The sequence below is a fragment of the Medicago sativa genome, chromosome 2, assembly GCF_051527215.1.
Source record: "Medicago sativa cultivar Bolivia chromosome 2, Bolivia_mono, whole genome shotgun sequence".
NCBI lineage: Eukaryota > Viridiplantae > Streptophyta > Magnoliopsida > Fabales > Fabaceae > Medicago > Medicago sativa.
This window is the reverse complement of record NC_140750.1, coordinates 38,748,143-38,768,767: the sequence shown is the minus strand read 5'-3', so window position 1 is coordinate 38,768,767 and position 20,625 is coordinate 38,748,143. Positions and strand designations below refer to the sequence as shown.

At 35.5% G+C, this 20,625-nt stretch overlaps 1 protein-coding gene and 1 non-coding gene across 2 annotated transcripts; one reads left to right on the top strand and one right to left on the bottom strand.

Moving 5' to 3' along the window:
- Nucleotides 1-222: 222 nt before the first annotated feature.
- On the top strand, nt 223-331 carry LOC146946765 (small nucleolar RNA R71). Its single transcript, XR_015029516.1, has one exon. It is a non-coding gene; the product is annotated as a small nucleolar RNA R71 (small nucleolar RNA).
- Nucleotides 332-13,650: 13,319 nt separating this feature from the next.
- On the bottom strand, nt 13,651-14,902 carry LOC146946764 (uncharacterized). Its single transcript, XM_085744664.1, has 3 exons — nt 14,463-14,902; nt 14,228-14,343; nt 13,651-14,013 (listed from the first exon to the last, which is right to left on the bottom strand). Exons 1-3 carry the CDS (start codon nt 14,628-14,630, stop codon nt 13,728-13,730), a joined length of 570 nt encoding a protein of 189 aa, XP_085600790.1. The 5' UTR covers nt 14,631-14,902; the 3' UTR covers nt 13,651-13,727.
- Between the last annotated feature and the right edge of the window lie 5,723 nt (nt 14,903-20,625).

The following is a 20,625-nucleotide window of genomic DNA, read 5'->3' as shown; positions in this document are numbered from 1 at the left end:
AGTTCAGACATACCTGCCTCTTTTTTAGAGGGTGAAGGAGCAACAACAGTGATGGCTCTTTCACTTGTCCACTGATAGTGGTTTTGGGCCATGTCCTCGATCAAAGCATATGTTGCTATGTAATTTTTGTTCATCAAAGCCCCATCTACAGCTACGTCAACAATCATTTTTGTGATATATGAAAGACCATTATAAAAAGTGTGGACAATTAGCCACTTCTCTAAACCATGATGGGGGCAAAAGCCTAAGCATTTCCTTGAAACGCTCCCAAGCATCGTAAAGAGATTACCCATCTCTTTGAGTGAATCGTGTTATTTGAACAATTGAGCAATTTTAGAAGGGGAAAGAATCGGGCAAGGAATGCTTGCCTCATTTGGTCCCATGAAGTGATAGAACCAACTTGCAATGAATGAAACCATGCACTAGCTCTATCCCTCAGAGAGAAAGGAAAGAGGTGCAGCCTGGCGGCCTCTTGGTTTGCTTTCAAAGTTCCACTGAGTCTTAGAAAAGTAGAAATATGAAGATTTGGATCCTCAGCGGGTAATCTGGAAAATTGGTTTTGCTACACTAAGTTAAGAAGTGCAGGTTTTATTTCAAAATTGTTTGCTTCAACCATTGGGTACATAATAACAGCATGTGGCTCTTCTGTAGAAGGGGTTGCATACTCTTTAAGAGTGCGTTCCTCAGCCATATCGTTTCTATTATTACGTGTGTTTCTCCTTCTTTCTTGCAAGAATCTCTCAATCTCAGGAACGAATTCTCCAAGACTTTTGCTTCTTCGCATAAAAGAAATAGAAACTCCAAAAGTTGAAGGTAAAAATAAAAAGGAAAAGAATTCAGTCTAACCGACACTAAAAATCTACTCAATATTACTTAACTCCCAGGCAGCGGCGCCAAAAACTTAATGTGTGAAATCCGCAAGTGCACGATTTTATCAAAGTAGTAAAATTATCGTTCCACAGGGAGTTGTTGTAATTTTGATTCTCTTTTAAATTTATGATTAGCTGAATAATTCAAGGTTTAGAAGTTTTGCAAATTGAGTGATTTAAAATAATAGTAAAAAGCGCCTCAGGATTATTGGTTTGTCAAAATGACAAATCTTTCACAATCCAAACCTATATCTAAATCTTATGTTCAATCTATTTCTAAAGACCGGTTTCTCTAAAGCGTATCAAGGTTCCTCTCGGAATCAATGAGTGTATTTCAATAACAATCACGCCTATTCTCATGGTTGACCGTTACTGAAACCCGTTAAGAACGAAATTTTAAGGTCTTAAGGTTTACTAGACTATTCCCATGTTTCGTAACCCTTGTATAATCTCACATGTCCAATACTAACCTTCTTCTTTCAACACTTCGATTAGTATTTGAAATAAGAATTAAGAACGGTGAGATTAGATTAGAAAAATAGATTTACATAAAATTAGGGTTCTAGGTTTGGTTTGATAGGATTAGGTCATTAGACTCATCCAACAATCCCAAGACAAAGAAGTCTACTCACTCATGTTCATCGTAGACAAAGAGATTAAAGAGAAGGAGAAGAACATGAAAGTAAATTGTTGGAAATAAAAGTGCAGAATTTTAAAGGGGAAGAAAATATGAACAAGAAAAATAAAGACTTTGATTAATAGAAATAGTTGTCACAGAAAATTTCTAAGAACCAAGATGGAGATACAGTTCTGATCGGCTCCTCTATTTATAGCCCTAGGAACAGCCTAAACCCTAGAAAAGGCATTAGAATGTGCAACAAGGCAAATGGGCTTTAATTTAAGAAAATATCACTAACCAAGAGGTCTGGAACCGGGCATGCTAGTGACTTCAGGGCGCACGATCGTGCCTTCTTCAACGAGCAAAAGCAGCAAAGATTGACTAGAGGTCGCACACGGTCGTGCGTATGGGGGCACGAACTGTGCAGACTGTTCTGGTCCTGTTGGCACGGTTTGAATGCAAGGGCGCACGGTCAGTGCATTTGTTAGCACGACCCTGCGCGGTAGATTTGTAAAGGATCTTCATATTTTGTTCCTCAATCAGCCATGAATCATGCTTGGATCCTTTCTTTCCTTAACCATGCTTCTAAATCCCTTCTTTTGTTGTAAGACTTGATTTCACCATATTTGTTCCTGAAATTAAATAACAAACAATTTGAAGTACCAAAATTCTAAAAAGTAATTAAAAACAAATAAAATCCTAATAAACTTGACAGTTAAAAATCACATTTTATTGACTTATCAGGAATTCTATGGGTACTTCGGGAATTTACAAGCAAGGTAAGGCTGGGACAAACCATTCACAATTAAAAAGATCAAAGAAAACATGAAAATTGTGATATGGGATGAAGTCATGTGGTATGCATATGTTGATCTAAGTGAAATCAAGCTGGCGGAGTATCAGGTAGGAGAAGAGGAACCAGCTTTGAAGAGGTTCAAGGGCAGAAGTTAGACTTATCCGTTAGGCTCGGGACACTAAACACGCATTGAATAGGAGGCAACGTATTTCGTTAAGCTAATGACTCAAAAGAAGCGATGGATAAGAGGCAACCTATTGATTGTTGGGACTCAAACGTTAAACAAGTGCTGAATGGAAGGCAACCCATTATTTTATTTTCTGCATTTTTCTTTTTGCTAAGTTGAGATGATCTGACTAATCAATTTCTTTTATTTTTCTATTGCTAATCTTCAAGTAATATCTTATAAAGTTTTATTTCTTTAACATTTACATTTACAACCTTTCCTTTTATGCTTAACTATGTTTTAGTCTTAGGTATTCATTTCAAAGAATTTAAGGCGGAGGCTAGTTTACCTATGTTGGAACAAAATGTGTTTACCACTTTGAGTTTTGATGATAACAAGGTATTAAAAAATATCAATTGGATATGCTAATATTTGTTCAAGTGTGCAGGACTATAGACGAAAATTTAAATCAAATATAGGTTCTGGAGGAACAAATGAGAGCAATGGAATTTACAAAAAGAAAGCTTATGTTGCAAGATAGAATCTGAAGAAAAAAGCATCCGAAGATCATCATAAGCTGACATCATCAGAAGCTGAAGATTATCAGAAGCTGCCTACCAGAAGTTGACATCATCAGAAGCTAAAGATGATCAGAGGCTGAAGACTGGAATCTTCAGTTTGTTAGAAGTTGTTATTCTGAATGCTTATGATTGCAGAAGGAATGGAAGCCTAGAGGAACGACTAATTCAGAGGAATTTGAAGGCATTGGATGCTTAGCCACTGAAGAACACAGGAAAAGGACAATAGTACAATTGTACAACCACTACTCCACTACTCCACTCTTCATGTCTGCAATAGTATAAGAATACAGCTGCACCTATGCTGGTTATTCTCTATACAAGGAATGGATTTGAAATTGTTCCTTCATAGGACAAAAACCAAATCAAGCAACATATCATTGGTGATTTGATCAAGCTTCATAACGACTCTTTTGATGTGTTGGCAATTTCCAACGTATCTTTCACATCTCTAGATAAAGGAGTGAAGACCGGAAGATTGAAAACACTCTCACAACAATTTTACAAGTGCCAAACCACTGCTGAAATTGTTTCACATCAAAGTTCACTTAGAATTTCTTAACACCGTTCATATCTTAGAAATTCTAGAGTCTTAAGAGTCTTATCTGATTTGTATTGTGAACATCACTGATTGTATATCAAGTGTTCAACCTTAAACATTTTCTTTGTAATTCTGTTTGATTAGAAATCTCTTGCTTTTGTGCTTGAGCATAGGAAGTCTCATGCAGTTGTGCTTGAGCATAGGAAACCTCTTACTTTTGTGCTTGAGTTAGTTTGAAGTCTCTTGCTTTTGTGCTTGAGCAATTGTAATCAGATATTGATTTTAGTGAACTCTCCTTGGAAGTGCAAGGGGGGTGGACTACTTCCGAATTGTGGAAGGAACCACTATAATTGCTTTGTGTCTTTCTTCTCTCTCTCTCTCTCTCTCTCTCTCTCTCTCTCTCTCTCTCTCTACTTAACCACTGCATTTAGTCTTTGAACATTGCATCAGAACCTGAACTCTGTCATCTTCTGATCAGTGAATTCAGTTTTAGAAGAAGAAAAAGTTAACATAATTCAACCCCCCCTTCTTGTGTTTTTTCTCACCTTCAGTTGGTATCTAAAGCCTTGGTCTGTTTGTCTTAGCACTTAATAGTGTAACAGATAAAGATCTGAGAAAAACATGGCATCTGGTGATAGTTCAAGTTCTGGAACTAGTCATAATGATGTCTCTTATGATTATGGTACTTTTGATGATAAGAAATCTGACTCCAGCAAATCTCCAAGGTTTAATGGAGATCCTGAAGAGTTCTTGTAACAGCTCGATTTTTCACTAGATTTATTTTATTATTTATTTAATTGTTTTTATGTGTGTTATATGTGCTCGTATGTGATTGAATGCCTCTGTGTGTATTTTTGGTTGGGATTTGTAGAATTTGGTGTTAGAAGGGTATTTTAGTCATTTTGGACACAGGGGTATTTTGGTCATTTTGTGAGTAGGGGTAATTTAGTAATTTTGTTGAGAATTGTTTTTAGTGCTTAGTGAGAGCTAGAATTATTTTACCAAGTGCTAGAGAGTTATAGTGAATTGTTTTATTACCGATAAGTGACCGTTAGTATTACATTTTACCGTTAAGTGAGTAGTAACATTTTGGGTTAGATTAGTAATGGGTTAGGCCCATTAAGGCATTGTGAGTTGAGCCCAATTAAGTAAAGCCTATTTAAACTCTAGTGTTGGTAGAGAAATAGGGTTTTTACCAACATTTTCACAATTGAGAAGGGATAGAGATAGAGAGAAGATAAGGGTTTGAAGAGGAAGATCTAGAGAGAGCTAGAGGAGGCTAGAGATTCAAGCTTTGGGAGCTAAAGTGAAGTCCTAGTTGATTTTGTGAAGAATTAAGGTAAGCGGGTTAGACTTTAATCATAATTAATAGTTGTAGTTCTTCCCTAATTCTTTGATTAAGTGATTAATTTGATTTTTGGTTGTAGAAATTCGTGCTTAAGATTGATGACATGATTATATGTATGAATTGAATGTTATTTGTATTGTTGTTGTTGAATTTGTATGTCAAAATGGGTTTATATGTATATGACATGTTCTTAAGTGAAATTGATGATGGATAATGTTGTAGTTGTTAGATTGAAGATGAAATCATGATTAAATGTTGTTGTTGTTGTTAGATGTGTTGTTGATGAATTGATACATTGGGTATCATGATTTGGTGAATTATGATGAGATTTGTTGTTGTTGTTGAAAGTTGTGAGAGTTTTGGTGAATTGGTGAATTTTGATGAATTGATGTTGTGATTGCAAGTTGTATGCATGTTTAAGTGTTTTGAAGCATATATGACCTATAAACATCTTTGGGATTGAGTTTTGGGGTTTGGAGTGATCAAAATTGGGATTTTTGGGTGATAAGGGGTTAGAACCAAGTGTTCATCAGAAACAGGGCCCAGTTCGCTTAAGCGAAGCCCCAAGCGAATTTTCAAGCGAAATTGGGTTTTCTCTCGACGTTGATTTCGCTTGCGCGAGATTGATTTCGCTTAAGCGAAATGCTCTCTGACAGCATTCCTTGTTTCGCGTTCTTGCTTCTTTTTCACACGTGTCTGTTTTGAATTCGCCTTCGGTGTAAACATGAAAGTTGTAGATAACTTTGTTAGCTTTCCAGTGGCTTTGGTTTGACTTGAAAATGATTTTTAGTTTTTGAGTTATGAGGAAAATACTCCAAGGAGGTCTTAGGGAAATTTTACGAAAAATCCGCATAACTATTTCTAAGTCGACCCAAACCTTATGGATTGTTTCCAAGCTTCGAAACTTGAATTTTATGAGTTCAATTAAGGTGTTTAATGGTATTTAAACTATGATGTGATGGATCTAACTTGTTTTGATTTGAAAATGGGATTCTTTTGTAAAAACGATAAAGTGACGAACTTTGTGAATTTCATGATTTTGTCGTGTTTAGCCGGTGAAACGCCAAGGTATTCTCTACTGCACTTATATGTAGTCTAGAGGAATACTTAGTTGAGGCATTGGTTCTTGTTTACTTGGTTTTGGTTCAATACTTCAATTATTTTGAAAATGAGATACCGATAGACGAACTTGATTGAAAATGGTTCTTTTAAACCAAATACCTTAAAAATCTTTCGTGAATGGTTGTATATGATTAATTGATGATATGTGGATGATTGTGGAGGATTGAATATGATGCTTATCATGAAATGATGTGTTGTTCCATTTTATTTGGTTTATGAAGAGTATTTGGAATTGTGGTGATATTTTAAGGTAGTTGTTGATGTATGTTGATCCATGTTGATGACTCCCATTTGAATGGTGATTTATTGAATGTGTGGACATGAGTACTTGATAATGCAATCGTTGTTGAGATAGTCAATCTAATTGGAGGTGTACTTTTACATTCGTTGATAGTTGTATGTTGAAGTTGTGCATTATCGGGTCGTTGTTGTATGTCCATGCATCATATCATATTGAGTCATATGTTGAAATGTAAAAGGAGGTGTACTTTTACATAGTTGTTGTAAGAGGAGGTGTACTCTTACATAGATGTGCGGTTGGCATCTAATGACTGTTGTTACGGTACAGCATGCATATATGTGTCAAGTTTAGGCGCATTGCATAATGACATGGAGTCTTGTTGTGTATGTGAATAATGTTGTTAGTGATAAGTGCATTGATGAGTGCTTGTTGTGATAATTGGATTGGTTGTATGAATGTATATCTGGAGATTAATTGTTTATATAAACTAATTGAAAATCGAATTGTTTATTCATTTCATTTGTATTATTGATTATGATTAATGTAAAGCTAACCTCCAGTGGTTTTTGCCGCCTACCTGTCTGTATGGATGGGTAGATGCCGTGCAGGATTAGTTGCTTTTGGTGAGTTGATGCTTTTATAGCGGGAGTTGTCTCATTGTCCGTTGTCAAGTCTAGATTTTAGGCTCTGATTAGGGTGTAGTGTCCTTTTGTTTCTATTGAATTCTGTTATGTTATTGAGATTTGTCCATTGTTGGACTTGGAGGATTATTTTTGTATGTTGATGTAGTGTTGACCATGGCATGTTTTGTTGGAGATATTTTATTTGTATCCGCTGCTACTGTTGAGATATTATTATATATGCATGTTGAATTGGATTTTGTCTAGACGTAGCGTCTATTTCTTGAATATTTGCCATATTCACGTATTTTATCGCTTTAATAGAAATAGGGCGTTACAGTTCTCATGGTGGAAAACCAAAATGTATAGTCACATTATGGGTTTAGATGAGGAACTCTAGGATGTTCTTGAAGATAGTGTTGGTGACTTGGCCCGTGACGAAGAAGGAGCTGTTATTGATAGAAAGAAACATACTCCTGCTCAGAAGAAGCTGTACAAGAAACATCACAAGTTCTGAGGAATTCTTGTTGCTACTTTGCCTCGCATAGAGTATCTGAAGATGAGTGACAAATCTACTGTAAAGGCAATGTTTGCCTCACTTTGTGCAAACTATGAAGGTAGTAAGAAGGTTAGAGAAGCAAAAGCTACTATGCTTGTTCATCAGTATGAGCTGTTTAAGATGAAAGATGATGAAAGTATTGAGGCTATGTACTCAAGATTTCAGACTCTAGTCTCTGGACTTCAAATACTGAAGAAAATTTATGTAGCTTCTAATCATGTGAGCAAGATTCTGAGAAGCTTTTCTGCTAGATGGAGACCTAAAGTTACTGCTATTGAGGAAGCTATAGATTTAAACACTCTAACTCTTGAGGATCTTATAAACTCTCTCAAGGTTCATGAGATTAGTCTTAATGAGCATGATTCTGCTAAGAAGACAAAATCTATTGCTCTAGCATCTAAAGGAAAGTCCTCAAAAGCTCTCAAAGTTGTTGAGTCTGAAGATGAATCCCTTGATGGAGATTCTGAGGAAGATCTAGCTGTTGCTGAAAAAATGGCTATGCTGTCAAACAAGCTTCAATATCTGGCTTGGAAGAACAAGAAGTTTTTGAGCAGAAGCAGTGGTTCCAAAGGTTCAAGGAAGGAAGATCAGAAAGGTTGCTTCAACTGTAAGAAGCCTGGACACTTTATTGCTGTCTGTCCTGATCTTCAGAAGGAAAATTCAAAGGAGAAGTCCAAGAAACCAATTTCCAAATCCAACTAGTATAGAAGACAGATAAAGTAGAGTCTAATGGCCACCTGGGAAGATTTGGATAGTGAATCAGGGTCTGACAAGGATGATGCTAGAAATGAAGCCAATGTAGGTGTTGGGTTAGTAGCTACAGTGACTTCAAAAGCTGAACCAGAATCATACTCTGAGGATGAAAATGAGGTATATTCTAAAATTCACAGAGAAGAACTTATTGATTCACTTAAAGAGCTTCTTACACACTTTGAACACAAAACCAATGAGTTGAATGATTTAAAAGATAAATATGTTGATTTAATGAAACAACAAGAAAAGACTATATTGGATTTGAAAGCATCTGAGGAAGGACTTAGAGGTCTTGACTTCATTTGTAGAACTTATGAAGACAAACTCAAGTTTCTTTGTCAGAAGCTTCAAGAAAAGTGTGAAGGAAAACCTTTAAGTAAGCATGAAATTGCTCTTGAAGATTTCATTACATTTGACATTGACAGAAGCAAAGTAGCTTCTATGATTTATAAAATTTACAAGAACAATGGTAAAGGGATTGGATTCTCAGAAGGAAAACCTAATGGAATCAATCTTAAAGCATGTTGTGAATGCATTGAGGAAGGATTGAAAACTTATTTTGTACCTGAAGGAGCTGAGTCTAATATTGTAGTTCAATCAGAACCTGAAGCTTCTAGCTCTAAGACTGTGAATATTCCAAAGTCAAAGAACACTAAGCCTAAGGTTATGAGTAACTTTGACTCTAAGACTCCAAAGATTCAGATTCTGAAGAGACCAGAACCTAAACAACAGGTTCTGAAGAACTCAGAGTCTGATGTCTTAAAGCCTAAGTTTCAGAGGAAGAAAACAGTTGTTGCTTCATGGGAACCAAAACAAAAAGGTGTTAAACCTAAGCTATTGAGTGAACAGAAGCCACATTACTTCAAGCACAAGGCACAAAAGAAGAAGAGTAAAACTTCCAGTACTAACCCTAAAAGACCCATAAAGATATGGGTACCTAAGTCAGAAATTATTAATGCTGCAAATATGCCTAAGAGTAAAAGAGGATAACAAGTCATGGTACCTGGACAGTGGTTGCTCACGACACATGACATGAGAAAAATCTATGTTCCTAACCCTAACAATGAAAGAGGGAGGAACTGTGGGATTTGGAGGCAACTAGACTGGCAAGATTATTGGCATAGGAACTATTGGTAACCATTCTAACTCTATTAATAATATGTGGTTGGTAGATGGTCTTAGACATAACCTACTTAGCATTAGTCAGTTTTGTGATAGTGGTTATGATGTGATGTTTGATAAGACCAACTGCACAATAATCAACAAGAATGATAAGTCCATAGTATTTAAGGGAAAGAGGAAGAAGAATAATGTCTATAAAATTAATTTCTCTGAGTTGGTTGATTAGAAGGTAGTTTGCCTTCTATCAATGAATGATAAGAAATGGGTATCGCACAGAAGGTTGGGACATGCTAACTGGAGATTAATCTCTAAGCTTAGTAAGTTACAACTGGTCAAAGGCCAAACATTGACCATCATTCAAATGCACTTTGTGGTGCATGCAAGAAGGGAAAGATTGTTAAATCATCTTTTAAAACAAAAGACATTGTCTCAACCTCCAGACCGTTAGAACTACTCGATATTGATATATTTGGACCAGTTAGCACTGCATCTATTTATGGAAGTAGATATGGATTAGTCATTGTTGATGATTTTAGTAGATGGACTTGGGTTAAATTCCTTAGAACTAAAGATGATGCAAATGATGTGTTTAGTAACTTCTGCACTCAAATACAATCTGAAAAAGAAATGAAAATCTTAAAAGTCAACAGTGATCATGGTGGAGAATTTGAAAATGAGCCATTTGAAACTTTTTGTGAAAAATATGGTATTGTCCATGAATTCTCTTCTCCTAGAACTCCACAGCAAAATGGAGTTGTAGAGAGAAAGAATAGATCTTTACAAGAAAGTGCTAGAACCATGATTCATGAAAATAATTTGGCTAAACATTTCTGGGCAGAAGCAGTAAACACAGCATGTTATGTCCGAAATAGAATCTATATTAGACCTATATTGGAGAAAACAGCATATGAACTCTTTAAAGGAAGAAGACCTAATATCTCTTACTTTCATCAATTTGGATGTACATGTTACATTCTATATAATAAGGTCTACATAAAGAAATTTGATGACAAGGCCCAAAAGTATCTTTCTAGGTTACACTGAGAGGTTAAAGGCATACAGAGTGTATAATTCAGAAACACAATGTGTTGAAGAATCAACGCACATCAAATTTGATGACAAGGAGCCTGAAAGTGAAATTCCAGAGCTAGTTGAAAGTTTTGCAGATATACAGGTGTCTGAAGATACTTCAGAACCTGATCAAACTCCTGAGTTTGATGATAGTCCAGAAGTTGAACCCACCCCAGAAGTTCACAATGAAGAAGCTTCTGATGTAGCACAAGATGGTTCTCAACAAGCTGTTTGCTTGTGTTTTCGGCAAACTATGGGCTAGTTCTGATTATTACAAGCGAGACTGAACTAGAGATCTCTGGAGCATGTTGTGCAAAGGTTTTGATAAAAAAAGGGTTTTAAAAAGAGCCACAAAATGCACTCAGGTTACGTAGAGAGCAGGACAGGTTTGTAAAGAAAAGGCACTGTCTCTCGACAGGTTTGAGATTGCAAACAAAAGCAATATAAAGTAAAAACGAAAAGATAAAGGGCTTTAAGCACGTAAACTTAAAGGAAAAGGTAAATGCAATGCATTAAAATAAAAGGGTGGTCTACAAATCAGTTTACTTACATTCTGTATAACTCGGTTCCCTAGACGTCGGTAGTTTGAGTGTTGTAGAATTCTGTATATGATTTGCGACCCATTTTCCGGCTTGGAAACAATTATTTATACTAAAAACCTAACTGGCGAACCATTAACCCCATGATCAGCACTTCCTCCATCTTGGACAACTGCTTGCCCCACGTTTCCAATAAGGAAACCGCTTCCAACCTTGAAATCGTGCTTTCCTGCCTTCATTGCTCGACTTCAACGCAAGCTCTCTTCGACTTTGTTCCATCGAACTTCAAATCACGCATTAGCTTGCTATTTTGTCGAAATCTTCAACCTTAAGATGAGAAAGCCTTCGATTCCTGTAAAGTAAAAAGTCAAACAAATGTTGACCATATTAAATGAGCCTGTTGAATTTACAGGCTAACAAATGCACCCCAAAAATTCATTTTTCGACGATACAATTCCAAAGAGGAGAACATTGGCAATTTTGAATAATTTATTTTGAAATAAATGACGTCACCCCACTTCAAACATGATCTATTTCAGTTTCTCTCCCCTTGATCGTTTTAGACTATGAGTGGGCCACGTTTCTGTACTTGAAAACTGGAATTCTAGCACACTTGTTTTAATATGTTCTGTTAGATGTTTTAACGTTTGCAATGTTCCGTTCAATGTTCCAACATCACGAAGTAAACAGAAATAAAAACAAGGAAAAAAAAATGACAGGAAAGTAAAGAACACAATGAGTTTGTTGACCCAGTTCGGTGACAAACACACCTACTCTGGGGGCTACCAAGCCAGGAAGGAAATCCACTAGTGTAGTCCTTATTCAAAAGCTCTCAGCAAACTACTCGTTTACACTTTATGACCTAGGACCTACCCGTATATATTTCAACCTAGGAACTCCTAGATCAGAGATCCCATCTCACTATCCTAATGGTCAGTCACAACCCATGTGACCTATCAGACCTAAACCAAAACACAAATCAGAGATCCCATCTCACTATCCTAATGGTCAGTCACAACCCATGTGACCTATCAGACCTAAACCAAAACACAAAGTTGAAGTTACCTTCAAACACAAACAACTAACACCTTGTTTCACAACTTCGGTGTAGTAGACAAAAGTATCAAACTCACACAAACAAACCTAAACAAGTATCACAGACGATACAAGAAAGGAACACAATAAAGATTCTAAACTTGCATCAACATGATACAAGAGCAGAATACATGTAGACTCAAAACCCTAAAAATCTAAACTTTTTAGTATGACGGCTTGAATAAGCAATTAGGTCTTGAAGTCTTCTTTATATACTGAAGCAGCTTGGGCTAAATACTTAGTTGGACTTCAGAACAAAGCAGATCGGTTCAGCTAATCTGCAAAACAGAAATCAGAAACAAATATGGAAAGTCCTAAAATGTCGGAACATTTATAGGATCGTTTCAACCAATAACAAATATTTCCTAAGATATAAAGATATGCGTGTTGCTTGGACAATAAGATAAGGAAATATTGTTTCCTTAAACAATAAAGGGCGCGCGTACAAATAGGCATGAACCCAGGCACACTGAACCGTGCCAGGATGTTGGAACATTGTATCCAACATCTTACAGAGATGCCTAACCATATGTTGGAACATTGGTTCCAACTTACATAGCAAGGATATTTGTTTTAGCAATAATGCAGCAACACAAATACCCAACAAAAACTGCCTAGAAAATTATTTATGACCCTAAGGCGCCGTTTGTCATTGATTGAACTCTTCATATTCACTTCCTTTTCAACTTTCTATAGTCATTATTGCTTTGCCTTTCTCTACAAGATTTTCAAGGTTTTATGCCTCTCGAGACACTTAATTATCCACGATCTCAAGGCATCTTTACCTTCTTTTATCCACGTGGCAACTATGAGGAAACAGAAGATGCGGAGATAGTCCGGAGATAGTCCTACTAACCACATTTGTCATTATAAAAGCTGCTTTCCAACAAGCCTTCTCCCTTTGTATTCTCCCTTCTCTCACAAGGTAAAGACATTACTTTTGTACCATGGAAGTGTTTCCCCCAGAGCTCCAAATCTTCATCGCCAAAAAGATTGTTGCCTCCAGCGTCAGAGACTTGATATCTTTTAGGGCGTCTGCAAAACTCCCCCTACGACTATCTGAAGACGTTGAAGTACTCCGGGCTATTTCTGATTTCAAGACAGGTATATAACTTTTCTCTCTCTTTTTCCTTTCTCTCTTGTGAGCCGTCACAAAAACCCTAGTTTCTTCTCCTTCATCCACCAAAGAGGGGTGATTTAGGGTCAGTTTTTGACCCATAATCACCCCTCTAACTCGTTTTTTTATTTCCCTTTTATTGAAATAAGTGATTTTCACATCTATTTCGTTTTATTGTGATTTTGTCGTCTTCGTGCGACGTTGGTTGTTCGTCGTCTTTGTGCGACGTTGTTTGTCAAAAAAAAAAAAAATCAAGACACAACTGACAAGTTTTAATTGCATGATGTATTTGTCCACTTCCTATTTTTCAGCCACACCTCCTTGAATTGTGGCAAGTAGAGTATTGTGATTGACTGCTCTTTATTCTTGATTTTATTTTTTTCTAGAGATATAACATTGCTCTTATTCTTATTATGTTATTTCGTCTTTTGTAATATAGTTTCTCAATTTGCATCCATTATTAGTTCATTATTTCTAGTTTAAGAAAACACAAATCAAGGACAAAATTCCTCACTTCATTCATCCAACAAAGTCTACAACAAATTTAGACAATTAAGGAAATAGTGAAAATCTAAAGGGAAAGAATGGTAGTTCTACAACATGGACAGTGTGAATTATTTTCTAACCAAGGCTTCAAGCATGTGGAATGGAACTTGTGTGCACAAGGTAAAGGAATCAATTTGTCTCCAATCTTAAATGATTCCAAACACACAGCACAATCCTCTTGTTCCGATGCTTTCCAGCTCAATTTGCTCCAACTGAACTTCCTTGGACCACTTTTCTTTGTCCCATATACCTCAGTTTGTAACTCTTCTATGCTTTCGTTTCTACCTTCCACACACTTCATGTTCTTTTTCCTAGTAATACATAACAAGTTTCAAAATAAAATAAAAAATAGACAAAATATCATTCACTGAATTTAGATAATTAATCAGATCTAAGTTCTAGGCATCATTTTTTTTTTTTTGAAATAAAGTTCTAGACATCATAAAAAATAAAGATAAAAAAACAAAATAAAAAACTATCTTTTTAGGAAAATAAATCAAAACTTTTTGGTTTATTTATTTATACCTTATGTTTTCTGATACCCTTTGTGATCTGAATTTGTCATCCAATCTTTGTTTGGCTGCTCTAGCTGCTCCTACCATATTCTCATCTTGGTGTGACTGGTATAATATATTTCTTTGCTGTAAATTCAAATCCATAAATAATATTAATAAATAACAAGCTCAAGAATATATAAAAAAAAAAAAAGGAATGAATAAATTAAATACTTGAGTTGTTGTGAAAGATGACGAGAACAAACCATTGAAGATGATGAGGAAATACGAGATTCATGGTTACTTGCATACAAACAAAAAGAAGAGCGTCTTGAGGTGTTATGAGAAGAAAAAGATGGTGAATCAGAAAATCCTCCAGACTTATGGACACGTCTTCTTCTAGCTGATTCAACTCCTGGAAGCATTCCTGCCATTTTGGTCCTTTTTTCTGTGTTTGAACAAAGCACAACTTAATGCTGTGTTTCACTGTTTTTAGTTTGTCCTGTTTTAGATAATAATGCTTTGGTGACTGACAGGTGAATGATTAGAACTGCTTTTGGTGATGCTAGTGGGTTGCTCTAACTTTTAGAGATAAAAATTAAGAAATGAAAAGCTTGTTTAGGTGGGTTTATTATTATAGAAAAGTAGATTGTGTTGTTTTTGTCCTAACCAAATAAATATAAGAGGTATTCCTTAATAGGTGAGTCGGTGGACAGAATTAAGACCATATGGGTTTTAAAGATTTTCTTGCATCATTTTTCATGTCCAATTGATTTTTTCCTCTAAAATGTCATACTTATTTTGTTTTATACTCCCTCTGTCTCGGAATATCTGACTCATTTTCTAAAAAAAAAGTGTCCCAAAATAACTGAGTCATTTCAATTTTCAATACAACTTTCATCATTCCCAATACAATATAACTCTAATTAATACTACTTTCATCATTTCCAATACAATATATTTCACTTTCCACTTTATTTATACATTTTTCTTAATCTGTGTGAAAAACCAAACTGGCTCAGATAAAACGGGACGGAGGGAGTAATATTTTGTTTTGTTTGTTTATTTAATTTAATTTTTTAATACATGGCTTATTGTGTATCTCATTTGTTTATTTTTATCTTTTTTAAAAAACTCTCGATCCATACCAAAAAAAAACAGATGATTTAGAAAGAAAAAAAAAACAGTCTCTTTTTAAAAAGACTCTTTAAAAAACTCTAAAAGGTTTTCCATTAATTTATTAATGGATAACCTTGATATTTTCCTAAAACATTGGTCAATTCACAAATGATTTTGGTTTACTAATTATTTACCGAAAATCAATAAATAATTAAACAGATGAAAGAAATGAATTGAGTGAAACCAAAATCTGAAAACTCTTTTTATTTGTGACGGTGAGTGCTCTCACATGTTAAAGGGGTAAAAAGGAATGGTGTTAAAGATGTATAGAAGGTGAATCTTAGGAAGGGGATGAACGGTTGCTTTACCTTTTCACTATCCTATCATTTGTTGTGGCTTACAGTAAAAAACTAAAGAAGTTAAATCTGCACCTTTGATTTGATCAAATGGTTGTGTTTTAATTGACGGTGTGACTGAGTTATTTTTATGACTACAGTCAATCACAATTCGTTTCTAAGTTAGTAGTTCGTTAGGTATTATTATATAGAGGAATGATAGCAACATTCACTTTTTTATTGGATAAAATCAATGTATGTCTCACCACTTTATGTTGATTCAATTTTCAAATTATAGACCCACAATGATTTAAACCAATAAGAGAGTAAGTATTAGAAAGAGTGTTTAAAAGAGAGTGTTGCTAGCATTACTCTTATTATATATTCTCTTGTAACATATTGATAAGTAATGCTATTGTTATCATACTAGTATGGAGACATGTGTCAAGCACGGATTAGAATTTTGTCATACTTGAAATAGAGAGAATCTTGTGATGTATCAAGTGTCGGTCACAATCCAACATTGAATATAGGAGTTGAAGTTTAACAACATATAAGTGAGAAAACCCTCACACTTGATGCCTTAAAATATTGGGTAAAGATTTGGGATCGTTCTCACTTGTGTGGTTGCCTTCTCTCCAATGGCTCTATCCACATAAGTGTCAGATCCCTCAAAAGGTACAATGGTGGTATCATATCTCGATTCAATTTTGTGGGAAAGTGAGAGTGTTTTCTGGTGGTAGATCACGGTGCAGGGAGTGTTATACTTAATGTAGTGATATTAATATGTCAAGTGTGGGTTAAATTTCATCATTGGACGCAAAAGTAAATGTTGAACAACGTATATGTGATATGACATATATACTTATTGTCTTAAGGTTTATGTCGAATGTGTAGTGTCAATCTCACTTGTTGATATTTGTTAGTTTAATGTGATGATCAAACTTAGGGTAGGATCCCTCAGAAGTCACAACATTATGATGAATTTTTTTTTTTGGATGTCATTTGTTTAATTTTTTATCTTTAAATTTCATTTTTTGATGTCATTCTCTTTCATGTAATTTTTTTTCATTCAACTTCTATTATTTCAAATTCTTTCAGGTTTGATCTTTGACGGCATGTGACAATAAATTAATTGCATAAGTGTTATGTTCAGTTAACAAATTACATGCTCGTTAGACATTTAAAATTATGTCACGTTTTTTTAACCGAGTCTAATTTATTTTGTAAAATAATTACTCAAAATCTCCATCTCATCAATATTGTTTTCCCCTTATCTTCTCTCATGTTCAAATTATGTATTCATATTCATTTTTTCTTATAAATTCCTTTACCTCTTCTCGTGAAAATAATGAACATAAATCTTCCTCCATGAAACCACCACCAACCAACCTTTATGAACATGGCTTCTGTTTAATCTTTTTTTGACTATGTCGCATAATTACGGACACAAAGAGTCGTATTCTTGATTAAGAGATGTTAATGTGTCAAGTGTGGGTTAAAGTTTTATATAAATGTAAGAGTATAATTTGAACAACATATAAGTAAGATGACAAATATATCTGATGTTTTAAGGTTTTTGGTAAAGATCTAGTATCAACCTCACTTGCATGGTTTATAGGCTAATGTGATGATCAAACTCACTCTAGAAGTCCTTGAGAGTCTCAGAATTATGATGAATTTTTTGTTAGTTTTTGAGTGTCATTTATTTATTTTTTGTATTAAGTTTTAGTTATTGGATGTGATTACTTTCATGTTATTTTTTTTTATTCAAACTCCATTATTTCATATTCCTTCAGGTTTGATTTTTGGTTGAGTCTGACAATGGAAAAATGTAGATGTGTTCGACCGCGTTGACAAAATATATGTCTATTAGAAATTTTAAAACGATGTAGCATTTGTCTACTAAGTTACTTTTTTTTGGTAAAATAACTACCCCAAAATCTCCAACTCCTTCAACAAAACTGTAAAATTATCAACAACTGACTCCATTTCCCTCATCATTTTTTCTCATGTTAAAATACTTTTTTTCATCTTCTTTCTTTTTCTACTTTATTTTTTTTTCTATTTTTCTGTAAGAAATAAACATAAACTGTAACGCCCATACTAAACGTATCTAGAAAATTTAGCATGTTCGTTATCTTTAGTGCTGGATACATTAAAATTTACAACAATAAAACTACGAATGAATAATTTATACAACAATACGCGTTCGTACTATAACAATATAACATAACTTGTCCAAAACATAGTAAATACATCCTTGAAAATCCATATCATCCTGCAGCGGGTACGAACGTGCACTTGCTGAAATATCCATTCGGCTACGAGCTTGCGATCCGACCTGTTTATCTGAAACAAATAAGGATTGGGATGAGACATAATGTCTCAGTGAGTTCTACCTAATCCTAGGCTATAGGCAACCTCGAGGAAAACCTACGGTCACCACGTGTCTACAATACAACCTGGCGGTTGATTATACGTGTGTGGTCATGCTTTCCTAGACGGTCGTGCATGCTAGATCCATCATAGGCTCATCTTACTTGTCATAGGTCTTGCTAGCATTATACATGTCATGGCGGTTAAGGAGAATCTAAGACCGCTATGCCAAGATACGCTCAACGCATCGAGGCCTAAACATAACATAATCATGACACGATTCTAAACCGGATGATTAGGGAAACCTAAGATCGTCATCGACATACCCTTCTATACTTGTTCTATTCATAACTTGTATGTATCTAACATCGTATAATATCTTGACATCCTTAGGGGTTCATGCTATCATACTAGTTCTAGACGATCTACGTCAAGGCTCTATTACATAACATATACATATCTAACATCATATGGAAAAAAAGTTCATTCATTAAGTTAGAGGTTAGCGTTGAACAACAACAACATTATCTGAGTTCATTTTACGGAGATCCCCGGGGTGGAGTAAACCCGAGCATAATCCCTATCTAACCGATGAAAACCTATCTAAGGTACAACATCGGAACTCCCTCTGTGACGTGCAGGCCCCCCTTGCGGAGCTTATCCCATTTCACCTAGCGGAAACCCCACGAGATCCAACCTAGTGTGGATCACAAGAGACACGACACCTACGTCTTTCATTAAAGTTTTGGTCTTACTTATTCATGAAAGGTTAAACCTATACATGCTATCTCTTTTACCTCGGATCCTTAATCGATCCGACTAATGGTAAACTACATACTTACTCGTTTACAACGGGTCCTTGAACTACCCGTTTGGCGGTAAAATACCTACATAATCATAATCATTCTTAGTGAAGGGATTAAATTATCTATTCACGGCTTAACATGCGTGCATGGTCGTTCTAATTCATGTGTGAAGAGAATACACTAATCACTCTACGTCTTAACATACATAAGACTCATGCATAGCATTCTAGTTCTCAACTAGCTATGTCGAGGCTCTACTTTCATTCCCTTTCTTAGTTCCTTTCTACCCGAATAATTCGGCTTAAACTCTCTTACATATCACTTATTAACAAACATTGTTAATGTTTTGCCATGCCTTTCCCTTATTTGAAAACCTTGATTGGAAATGTACTTTAAACACTTGAATTGAGGGGTTTCATAGTTTAATAAGATACTGCAAGGACGAGCCTCAGATAGCCCTTGCTGGCTACAAAACGAGTTGACAACACATGTTGTGCACTCAATTTCGCCTGGCCAACTGTCTTCTCGCCATGGCGAGCTCAAAGGCGAGCTACTCTAGAGAGCACTGATTCCCAGCTCACCATGGCAAGTTCTAGCTCGCCTGGCGAACTGTACAGTCCAGAATTCTGCAGAAAACGTATTTTTGCATAAAAACCTCAATTTCAAGCATCTTAAGGTACCTAGCACTTCCAGAACACATAAAACAAATAGAAATGGAATACATGGCATCATTAACATGTTTTGGACAATCTATGGCACAAGGGGGTTCTATAAACCCTAATTCATAACTTAGCATAATCATATTTTCTTATATAAGATTCTCACAACCCAAAGGTAGGATAAGCTATCTAAGAACTCACCTATTGATTCTGCAATAACAAGCATCAATCTCCAAGTTCCACTTTACACATCAAACCCTAGCTTGCTTGGTCTTGCTCCAAGAATCTCCTTCAAGCCACTACCTTCTTCACACAACCTCAACTTCCTCTTTGATTTTGCAAAACATGCTTAACCTTGATCTTGCTTGAAAACAATCTTAGGAAAGGATATGAGAAGAGAGGGAGGGCGATATTCTTAGAGAGAGGGTGGAGAGAATTCTTGAGCTCTAACCTAGAGAGAGAAAGAGCAATGCATAATGAAAAATTTGTGTCCAAACATGCTTAAATACTCCCTTGTGTGAAAATACTAAAATGCCCTTCGTCTTAAACGTGTTTAATCCGACACTGATACTTAACTCGTGCTTGACTGATGTCATTAATAAACATTCTCCGTTACACTTACTTTCCATGAACTTTCATCCTCTGGCATGTTTGACTGGTAATATTCCGATACTAACAAGCGGGATGTTACACTCTACCCCCCTAAAGAAATTTCGTCCTCGAAATTTAGGGATCACCTACCAATCACTGCGATTAAAAACCTACCATCTTTGATTTCAGTCATACAAAGTCTAATCATACACACTCTAAAAAGTTCGTAGTATACTTTCCTCATCAAATCATGTAATACATCCTGTCTTAACCCGCATATGACCGGAAATAGTCCTCTTAATCTTGATATCCTCCAAAGGTTTTAGCATTCTTTTGAAACATCGTGATTGAAACTTACCCTTGTTACATATGGACTAGTTATCTCGGATCCATATCTTATCCGCTTAGCATAGACCATTCATATAAGTAACTTATCATTAACTAGAACACTCAGGATTTGCCTTTTAACTGGGGTCCTATTGGAAACTAGGTTTGCCCTGCAGTGCTTACTTGTGTTCAAAGTATCTTGTTGTGCACACA

Bases quoted from the DNA above. Each gene is read 5' to 3' on its own strand.
- LOC146946764 (XM_085744664.1), bottom strand. From the start codon at position 14,630: ATGGCAGGAATGCTTCCAGGAGTTGAATCAGCTAGAAGAAGACGTGTC. The intron at 14,344-14,462 runs GTTTGTTCTCGT...TTGAATTTACAG, and splicing joins TTTCCTCATCATCTTCAATG to CAAAGAAATATATTATACCA. The intron at 14,014-14,227 runs GTATAAATAAAT...ATGTATTACTAG, and splicing joins AGGGTATCAGAAAACATAAG to GAAAAAGAACATGAAGTGTG.